The sequence below is a fragment of the Scatophagus argus genome, chromosome 5 (genome assembly GCF_020382885.2).
Source record: "Scatophagus argus isolate fScaArg1 chromosome 5, fScaArg1.pri, whole genome shotgun sequence".
In the NCBI taxonomy this organism is placed as follows: domain Eukaryota; kingdom Metazoa; phylum Chordata; class Actinopteri; family Scatophagidae; genus Scatophagus; species Scatophagus argus.
In genome coordinates, this window is record NC_058497.1 from 9884369 (window position 1) to 9895831 (window position 11463).

The following is an 11463-nucleotide window of genomic DNA, read 5'->3' on the forward strand; positions in this document are numbered from 1 at the left end:
ACAGTTTCGGAAGAGAGAGAGACGAAGGGGATTTGAAAAGCACTGGCTCCCTCAACAGGACAGAAGGTGAAAGAGTCTGTTTGAACATGCTTGTGTTTTTGTGTGTGTGCGTGTGTGAGCGAGACAAAGACAGAGAAAGACAGGGGAAAACAACAGCCAAAGGAGACTGCTGCTGATCCATACTTAGATCCACAAGTTCAAGACCTTCTGCTGTGATTCCATATCATATTGTGTTTCACGATGTATCGTTAATCTGCAATGTTCTATGCATTTCGTGGACAATATAATTTATTTGTGCACCCACTTTCAAACTCAACCTCCCACATTTACTTCTACTTCAGGATCAGATGATGACTGTTGATGCATACACTGTGTTCTGTCACTCCTCTACTCTGCCACATGATGGCAGTGTCCACAAAAACTTCCTTATTCCAGATACGTTACCATCATTTAGAAGGCAATAATTTTAATCTAAATATACAGTATATTTTTACCTCATGTATGGATGTACAAATTTATTTATCTGTTATGTCTCTCTCATAATACTCATAATACAAATCTGTATTGTGTGTATGTATGTATGTGTGTGTGTGCGTTGTACACAAGCACTGTGCAAATAAAAACCCTACAGGCTGCTCTCTCCTCCTCTCTGTGGGAGTTTCAGTGGAAGGGTAAGAAAAGTGTTTGTGCATCTGTAGATTCAAAATGACAGCATGACAAAAGTGCAGAAGAGATCAGAGAGGAGATAAAGATAGTCAGAGGGTAAGAGAAGGCACGAAGGAACAAGTGAGGCAAGCAATGTAAGGGGGATAAATCAGGAGAGAAACAGGTTGAGGGAAACAGAGAAAGGAACAGCGACAGAGCGATAACTGTCGGAGTGAGGACCTCAGAGCCTGGAGCTGCTGCTGCTCGACCTGTTGGAGGTTTCACTCTGAGCTCTACATGTGCGCACATATGTGCCTTTCATCAACAATCAGTCTCATTACGATGCTTGAGAGAGAGAGATTTTTTTTTACATGTAAAGACCCTCAACAGTGACTGTATAAGGAAAAAAAACGTTGGATATGTTGCAATGATGAGTGATTTCATTTATACTTATGCACCCATTTTCTCTCAACCCTTCTCATCTAGCCTACTTTTACTAGCCCAAATGCCTCTCAAAAAATACAGCAGAACAATAAAATGGACCAAAGTAACAAAAAACAAATTGCACTGCCTGTATTTAGACCAATGGAAAAACAAAAAAGAAAAATAATGTTTTGCTATTTAAATTTTTCTCTCCAAGGTACACAAAAGGTTACACGAAAGACTGTAAGCACAACTGTACGTAGCCTTTCTGTACAGGATGTGTGCTGACACATATCTGAGCCTATGTTTAGGCAGGAGTGTGTACACTGTAAAGTTGTTTTCATGTACCAATACACCTCCGGTAACAAGAGGACACTTCATTAATTTAAAAAGCCAAAAAGGTTAGAAACTTTAAACATCTGAATTTAGAATGTATTTTTAATTAACTGCTGTTGATTGAATCTATTTTCCACACAGACCACAAACAACAAACTTCTGCCACACTTTTTACAGCATGCAAGTGCACTCATTCAAGTCTACAGGAATGTGTAAAGGTATGTTCTGTATGTGCTTCAAACAAAACAAAGAGAAGGAAAGAAGGAATACAACCCTACAAAACAATGTCCAGTGGGTGTGCATGAGTGCAGGTGTGCATACCTGTAGGATACAGCTGGTGATGTCAGAGGCTATCTTGGCATGTGGTGTGTCCTCTGTGTTTTCACCTTGCGGGGTAAGGTTGTGTTCCAGACACGACTCCCAGAGCCCCACCAACGCCGTGCTGTGATGCTCGATGGAGCCCGTCTCCCTTATGGCCGTGGTGACGCGCGTTATGCAAATCTCCACCACAGCCTGGTCATTGTCATTGGTCAAATAGTCCTGTCAGCCAGCACATGGCAAGAGGGTGTGTAATCAAGGATGCAATGACAAATTAAGGACAAACAGATGAATTATGGATAAAAGAACATGAATAATTAATTAAAGTGACATTTGCCCTGCAATATTGTGTGTTGGCTCTGCCTACTGACCGGTGAGCAGGAGATGACCTTGATCTGGTCCAAAGCCTGAGAGAGACAGTCTTCGATTTCTGCGTCCTCAAGAGAAAACAGATCCCCCGCTCTGGACAGATCCCTCTGCCCCAGCACCTGGCTGAACAGCTGGTGCATCCTGGTCCTGGTTAAGAACTCCTTTCAAACCAGTTTGGGACTGGTGCTGTCCAGTTTAGGATCCCTTAGTGGAGAACGAATCCCTGACATGACTGTTTTCCTTTTGGTTTTAGGGGACCAAAGAGGTGTCCGCTTCCCAAAAGAGTAGAAAGTAATTCCTCCTTCCTTCTAAAATGACAACTCACATTTCAGGCACTATTTTAGGCATTATGGGTCTTGGGAATGTACTCTAATTGGTAAAATAACTACAAGGATTAATAGAGAATTTTACAAATTTACAGAGAATCATTAAATGTGGGAATTCTGGTTAAAATCCTCTTGCAGGATCAGGTAGGCTGGAAAAGGGCGGACGAGTTTGGCCCAGTGTTTTTTTGGGTCTGCCTGAGGCCTGTTGCCATGGAGACAAGGCATATTCTGGAGAAGGCAGGCTTTCTACAGCAGAGTCCTGAAGGAGAGGGAGAGAGCGAGAGGCAGAAGATTAAATTAACTAAAGAATACTAAACGCTGGGATGTTCATTTTGTGTACAAAATAATATTCTGGCAAGAAATATTACTGATTGAGCAGTTGAGACTGAGAAAATCCAAGCGAGCCAGTGAGAGCAGCTGTGGGGGTCTGATTAAAGATTTTCGGTGAAACAGATTTACAGCAGAGGATGTGAATCAGTATTGATGCAGTAGATTTACATTTGGGGAAATATGTCTATATTGGCCCTCCTTTTTCCCCAAGGTGAGAATATTGATGACGCTCTCAAATCTGTCTGTTAGATACGAAGCTACTATCAGCAGCTACTACAGCATAAAGACTGGAAACCGGGGAAAGCCTGGCCCAAAGGTAACAAAACAAAAAGATATAAAAAGACATTAATGATCTTTAGATAAATTTTTTATACCTTCAGACTACTCTGTATTCATATCTGCGCGTGAATCTGGAAGACGGGGACAAGATTTATTTGCATTCATATACAGTTATCTCTTAACAGGAAGTAGATACATTTCTGACTGGTTCCAAGATTGATAATCAGACTTAAAACGATGACCAGCACACAGAGACTCAGATATACATTATCCAGATATCTGCTGGCCACACTGGGAGCCCAGAAACCCTGGCTGTTGCCCTCAGAGGCTCAAGGTGTAAGACGACCACCGACTGGTTCTGAGGTTGCCTTCACACAAAGTCAGGCTCAGTGTCTCCCCACTTCCAGTCTTCATGCTAAGCTAAGCTAACAGGCTCCTCGTATTAACAGACATGAGAGCTGTTCTGATCTTCTCATTTAAGTCTCGGCAGGAAAACAAACAATTCCAAAATGTCAAAACTATTGCTGCTGGTGATTCTCGTTCATACAGGCTTGATGTTACAGTAACAACCAATAAAAACATCAGAAGTATAATATCTGCTCAAACACTCAATCCTCTCTCAGTCATCCTTCTCCTTTTTAAAATATTCTTCTCTTATTCTGTTTTCCTCTTTCTACCAGTGATGTAAACTAAATGACTCTATGGTAAAGTGTGACATATTTGCTACAAAATCATACAGTTCACACATGCATGCACCCTGGGAATGTGTGCCTAAATTTTTCTTTTGCTTAAACAGCTTCACTGACATTTTGAGTGAAGTTCTACTGTTTAATGTAGGACATATTCCACATAGTGGTGGGTTCACATTAAACTTAAGGACCAAGTAACCCAAAGCACCAAAATTGTTTCTGCACGAAGAATCTTACAAATGTGTTTCTTTTCCATACAAATAATGCATAAACTGTAATGTGCTTCTTATAACACAATATTGTAAGTAATGATAAATAAATAACCCTTAACAGTTCAATGAGAACAAAGAGCCATCTAAAGTATTAGGAGTATCATGGAGTCAGAGTTGTAGGAATTCAAAGGTACTGTGTTAACCATTATCCCTGTTCCTGTGACCTTACATTAAACATTAAAACATGAACTCTTCAACACACACACACACACACACACACACACACACAGATGCACAATGCTTGCTTGTACAAGTGTGTTATATTTCCAGCTTCACACAGCCCTCACATACAAAAACATCAACACATACACACAAATACTCTGCATGCTCCTATGCCGTATTATGAATGTTTTGCAAATAGGAAACACACACACTCTTCACAACAGTTACTCAGCCTGTCAGAGGATGAGCAGCTAAGCATATGTATCTGTGTCATTGTCTGCTCCCTGCACGCGCTTCCCTCCACAATCAGCAACTATCATCTCATTCTCACACCATTTCTCTCAAAGTCACATTGGAGCGAGCCCAAGCTTGACCAAAGGACGAGACAAAGCAGAGCACTTGGGAGACTGTCCTCTCTCATTTGCCAAGCCAGTAATACCAATGGAAAGCTGCCCATTGCCAGGATACCACATCAGGAATTCTTATTGGTCAAGGCCAAGCTGCTGGGTCCAAAACAACAATAAATACAGAACAAAGAGATTTATCTGTCACACACAGACAGTCAGACACATACACCTATTGTCCTTGCTGTGCAGGGCAACAATCAGAGCTGTTTCTGTATGTATATGTGTATGTGTGTGTGTGTGTGTGTGTGTATGTGTGTGTGTGTTGGAGGGTTATCGCTTAACAATTATTTTCTCCATATACTGTACTGTACAACACTGATTCAGTCTAATACAACTGTTCAACAAATCATAGCTTCACAAATGTTTTAAGGAAACTGTTCAGAGACATTTTGATTCGATTTATTACCAGTCACAAGGTATCCATCCATCCATTTTCTATACCGCTTATCCGTCAGGGTCGCGGGGGGAGCTGGAGCCTATCCCAGCTGACTACGGGCGAGAGGCGGGGTTCACCCTGGACTGGTCGCCAGTCAATCGCAGGGCTGACACACAAAGACCACCACACACTCTCAAACTCACACCTAGGGGCAATGTAGAGTAGCACGTGCATGTTTTTTGGGATTGTGGGAGGAAGCCGGAGTACCCGTAGAAAACCCACACAGGCACAGGGAGAACATGCAAACTCCACATAGAAGGGCCCAGACCAGGATTCGAACCTGGAACCCTCTTGCTATGAGGCGACAGTGCTAACCACTGCACCACCGTGCTGCTGAGTCACAGGGTAACTGTATGTATTTATAAGGAAAAACAGACATTCAAAAGGAAAGATGCTAAAGAAGCAAGGGGGTAGAGATGGAGAGGATCAGGAAGACACGCCAGGAGAAGAGGAGGAATGAAGGATGGACACACACACACACACAGAGGGAAAGGCAGAGAGCAACAGAGGAGATGACAGAGACAGAGAGCCACAGGTGGATAATGTTTCGCTGTCCTGAATTCCCTGTGTAACCTGCAAACAACTCACATACTGAGCTTCCATTATTCTACCTGAATGCCTCACTGATACACACACTCACACATACATGCTCATACTGTTCAATATACACACATGCCTCCCTCTCTATTCTCACAAGCGAAATGTTGTGTTTATTTACTGTAGCCCTTCCTGCTCGCACTGTGTCCCTGCCCGACTGAGTGACAGAGCACCAAGTGTGTGTGTGTGTGTGTGTGTGTGTGTGGATGTGTGTGTGTGTGTGAGTGCGCAAAAGCAGAGGGAAAAAATGGGCCTGAGGAATTTGAGGTCTTAAACAATCAGCTAGTTACTATTAATCACCCAGCTACGGCTCAGCAAGCTCAGGAATGCAGCCTTTAAACACACACACACACACACGCACATGCACACACATACACATATACAAAGTGTAAAAGACACTGCGTGGCACTTTGTTTTCACCTGTATTTTTGGATACATACTTTAAATGCTTCACAATTAACTAAATGACATATCTGAGCTGCACTTGTCTGTTTTGTCTTGTTGGTGCACAGTAAACATGCTTCTAGTGAAAGTCAGTTGAACGCAAGCACCCACATGTTGCAGGAGAGCAGCGAGTGGGCCACTGGGTGAGGGGTGACGGGGGGTGCATGCTGATGTGGGGTGGGGGGGGTTTGGGGCTATGTGAGGACAATGTGAGCGAAGGGCCTCTCTCTCTCTTTCCTCCACCACTGCTACTACTGCCTTCACCCCGCACTCTGGGAGAGAAAACACTGGCTCTTTTGTATGACCTATAAGACAGACCACACCTCCCTCCTTCCTCGTCTCTCCCTCTCTCTGCTCAGTCGGCCCTATCCTTCTGTGTAATGTGCACCTGCTCAGCCTGCAAGACACACACACACACTTTCTCTTTCTCTCTCTCTCCTTTACACAAATACTTTAGAGAGGAGCTGGGTAAAAGGGAGAGACAGAAGGGGACTGCAGGAGAAAAAAAAAGAGCCAGCATTCCACAGTTTCCTCTACATCACTGCTTCATGTCTGACTGAGTATGAATTAAGAAGCAGAAAAAAAAAGAAATATTTCTCTCATCTTTCTTTCTTTATGCACATAATTATAATGTGGATTTGGGTGGGGGGATTCAGGGGCAGCCTGAGCACTGTTGAAAAGCTGCTTTTCAAAAAACTGTTTGAAGTTACTTGTCTCACACCATTAAGATAAAGATAAATATGCACAACTGGCTCATTCTGCAGTCAGGAACCCTGAAAATACATCCTCTGGACTTTCACTGATTGTGTTTGCTCTTATTGCAGCTACTGGGTTTGAAGAGTGGGTTACACTCTTTCGTCAGTGTAACCACATGAATAAGTTCATGTTGACTTTGTAATTGCAAATCAGTCCTTGTTTTGTTCATTTCTAACAAAAAGCATGTCTTTAAAAATAGTACTAAATTAAAATTGCTTCCTAAAAACAGTGCAGAATAGTGACTCGGTTATGCGGAGCTACATGCTGGAGTGTATTAGCTTAGCATTTACGGCACTTGTCGGTGGATGTCAGGAAAGATGCTGGGCATCCTGAGAAATGAAACCTGCTTAGTTAACCAGAAAACATGAGCCAATATGTACAGTTAACTCCAAAGTCCTTACAACACTATACGCTACACGTCCTTCTACATTAAATGTACACACTAGTTAAACGTCACAAACAGCCACACTGAGACATAAACACATACAGGCTCATTTGATCTGATCTACGGCTGCAACTGATAATTATTTTCATTATTGATTAACCTGCCAAGTGTTTTTTTTTTCATTTCACCAATTACCTGTATGGAGTATAAAATATCAGAAAACTTCTCAAACCAAAGAATATTTGTTGTTTGTTTTTTTTTTGCTTAAAAAATGACTTCAATGATTACTTTAATATCAAAACAGTAGCAGATAATCTTTATGCCAAATCTTTTCAATTCTAATCTGCCAAAAGGCCTCCCTACATAAAATAATCAAACTGTAATACTGCATGTTTTGGTTCTCCAATATCATCCTGAGCAGAAATCTACTGTCCACATGGTATGATTAAAGGCTGGTTACGCTGGTAGTTATTCTCTATAACTGGGACAATCAGTTATGCAACTGATGCCATGGATTTCATGAATAACTAAGATGAATAAGTCACAAAGTCAAGATTCCCTGCAGACTTCTTAGGAAATAGGTCGACACTGCCGTACAGAACTCGGTTAAGACTTTTTGAAAGATAGACCCCAGAGATTTAGCTTGGGAACATACTGTAGGAATGTACTGTATTACATATGTGTATGAGCATGTGTGTGTGTGTGTATGAAAGAAAGGGAAAGGTTTTCCATTATTTATGCCCCGCAGTTATGCAGCTGTTGAGGAAGGACTGGGAATTACAGTATGACAGGAGTTGGAGAAAATAGCTACTGTAAAACACACTGAAGCCACTGAGAGATAAAGACAGACAGAGCGGGAAATGTAGAGAGACAGAGAGAGAGAGAGAGAGAGAGAGAGGGAGAGAGAGACAAATATCTCATTTTGTCTCTGGAGAGTGGTCAAGGTAGACCCAATAAGAGAAACCAGAAGCAGAGCACAGGAACAATTAATATGACTCTTATTACTGCCTAATGCAGACACAGCTGGTTATGAACAGCAAAGAGAGAAGTTAAGACTGTTAACACACGGCCTGATACCATGTGGCCTTTTATCCTGTTGATGGACAAACTGATGAATTGTTCCAGCTGAAACAATGCTATAACTGAAACACCACAGACATTATCTAGCAGATAAAAGTTGACTCGCTCTGTAATACCTTAAGAACAATAGTTTTTTCTTTGGAAACTTACCAGTTACCCAGATTTGCCACTCAAAAATATCTTTTGGGACAGTTTGTGCTGAATCCGAAGGTGAAACGAATTTGAATCCCAGACAGAAAAAAAAAGCTGGCTGAAGGCTGATTCTAAACATGTGGAAGTGTGTGTGTGTGTGTGTGTGTGTGTGTGTCTCAGTCTCTGCAGGCATAACTGTGTCAAACGTATGTGAATCCAACCTAAAGTGTGTGTGTGTGGGGGGGGGGGGGTACTCTGCTGCAGCACTGCTGAGAGGATTTCCACAACATAGAGGAGAAGCCCTGGCTGGAAGAGTGCATTACCACCACACTTTGCCAACTAACATTCACACATATTTTCTAAACCATTTATTATTCATTACTCCCCACTGCCTTCTACAGCCCAAACTCAGGAGTCTCGCTCCGAGAGCTGAGCGGAAGCACGTTCTGGTTTAGGCATACAGGTCTGACCCAGGAGTGCAGCTTTCAGGGATAAATTCATTAAATGTTAGGTCCTCATTCTAAATTGTGAACTGTGTTCAGATATCCTCAAGACATGTTTAATATGTTTCTAAGTTTAGAAAGCTTTTCATATCTTGCATCCTCCATTCTATCTATTCATTCTATCTAAGTTTCCTGCTTCCTGAGTGAGTAAGTGGTTGAATAGGTGACTCAACTTACTGCTTTCATTTATTAGATGTACATAATAGAAAAAACATTGTCCTAATACATCAAGTTGTTTCCTACAAACATACCCAGCTTCAGCTCCCTTTTCTTGGAAGCAGAAAATCTCTTAAATACCAGCAGATAATGCAAATATTCTGAAAGATAACTCCAAAAAAGTTGTCGTGCTGTGTAACATGTAAGTAAAAAATGTTAGAATTTACTAATGCTTTTTTGACAAATACTGAACTTAAAACGGTGCACTGACAACATATTTAACGTTTCAACTCATCCATTTCACTGTTTTTTTTTTTTTTTGTAAATGTCTGAGCATTCAGAAACACTGCCGACTTCCCTGAGTGAGATAATGGGCAGAGACAAAGTGCAAAAGTGTCCACATTTCAAATTGTTCTTGGAAATCATGGATGGTGTGTCCCTCCAGGCTAAGGAGGGGAAAAAAGTCTCAGTGGCTACCAGAAGTTCAAGGTTGAATAGCCGGCAACCGTGATGGTATGGAGGTGTGTTAGCGCCCATGGTATGGGTAAGTTGCACATGTGTGTTGTGGAGTTTTCTGAGTAACATATGCTGGTGTCCCTGCTTATTCCAGCTTTGATTTAGACTGCCTCCTAACTTTTTTTTAAATGGAGGGATGACAGTTAAAATGCAAAGCACATTAATATATGCTCTCAATGACACAATAAAACACCTGGAGAGTAATATTTGATTAGTTCAAGGCAAGTGTATGCTAACCAATATGGGCTGGAGTTTGCGTCTATTAATCTGTCCTGCCCTGTGATAAAGTGGGAGCTTCAACCTGGGACAGCTGATAGCATTATTTTTTACATTTTCTCCAAACTTATCGCAATTATATCGTTATTGCTAATTTGCCCATAATCGTTTAGTGAAAGCCTATGTGACACGATGACAGCCCTAATCCTTTTTATGCCCATGCTTGAGACGCCAACATCTGTCTATCTCAGAAGTACGTGACCTTGAGGAGCCCCCCCCCCCTCGTCCCCCCGACCGCTTCTCTCCGTGTTCACGCACAGGTGGAGCAACAGTAGTTTCACAACTGGAATAGCATTAAGGGAAGAAATGCTGAGAATAAACACGAATAATGCAACTGAACTTGCATTTCAAGCTCCCAGAGCACATTCCACTGTATTTACACTGAAACACAGAGACGGGGGGGGGGCGACATGGAAGTAAAGCTGGTGTTCATCAAGTATTGCAATGTTTCCAGTAATACCGAAAAAAAATATTCACTAATATACCGCACATCTACACATATCTCTGCATCTCTCTTTACTGTTTAATACGTGCACCCTGAAGGTACACCATGAACACATGTAATAATTAACAAGTACTTCCATTAATTGCATGTGGCAACAGCCTACAACGAAAACACCTCTTCAGTCTACCTGCGCGCTCTCCTGTGGATTCCTACGTCGGTGCTTTGACCGACGATTCCACCTCATCCAGTCAACTTTCCCGACATCAAGGAATGCGGCTGACATTCAAGCATTTTAGCCCGGCAACGCGTTTCTACTGACAGAATGCCATGCAACAAGAGAAAACAGAACCTGATTCCCTGACACTGACAACGTCGGACAGCTTACCTGCTCCGTGCGGGACGAGAACGCACGGACACTGAATGTGGAGCCGCGTTCAGTGCCTCCAAACCTCAGCCAAAAAGCAGCGCAAAAAAACCCACACATAGCCCCAGCACGGCTTCAAGATCCCCCCACAGAGCAGGTCTCCTGTTCATCCTCGTCGGTCATTGGAAAGCGCGCCATCGTGCGGCCGAGGAGAGCGCACGGAGCAACAGGTGGATGGAGGGAGGGAGTGGGGAGGGACAGGTTACTGTGTCGCCTTCAAGTACATTTGGGAAACATGATGGGAAATACAGTAAGCACGGTGACATTCGTGAGCCAACTAACCGAGTAATTCACCAGATGTCACTGCAAATTAGGTCAGGTAGGCTACATAATTAAGGGTTAAGGTGAGTAGAAACCCCTCTAACTATGACTACATTTAAAGTCAGCATCAATTCACTCCCCCACTGAACTGTTGAAGATCGTTTAGAAAGCTGTACAATCCATCAAACATCAGTGATACATTTTATATGTATGGCCTTTGCTTAGTAATGTTGTTCTTTGTGAAACATTTAACTGACACAATATCTTATTTTTAACAAGATGATTGTTTTCAGTTTCTGTGGGCTAACTCTCCTGTGAAGCAATTCTATGTTTTCTGACTACTAAAAGAAATTAAACCCCTTGTCATATTCGCTCTTGTTTTCGCCTCATTACTGACATTTTGATCTAATCACTCTGAGAACTCACTAGGAACTATTGGAGGCGACTTGGTACCATAGAGGGGAATGAGAGAGAGGAGCTGAGGCCCAGTGACTTC

At 42.3% G+C, this 11463-nt stretch overlaps 1 protein-coding gene across 3 annotated transcripts in view; it reads right to left on the reverse strand.

The window, feature by feature from the left end:
* Positions 1–10868, reverse strand: part of veph1 (ventricular zone expressed PH domain-containing 1) — a 70688-nt gene extending 59820 nt beyond the window's left edge. For 2 of the 3 annotated variants that reach the window (XM_046388616.1, XM_046388614.1), the window contains exons 1-3: positions 10668–10868; positions 2094–2676; positions 1726–1944 (exon numbers count right to left, since the gene is read on the reverse strand). In XM_046388616.1, coding sequence (XP_046244572.1) covers positions 1726–1944; positions 2094–2231 — 357 coding nt within the window. In that variant the 5' untranslated portion in view covers positions 2232–2676; positions 10668–10868. The other variant, XM_046388615.1, reaches the window with a different exon arrangement.
* Positions 10869–11463: the final 595 nt, after the last annotated feature.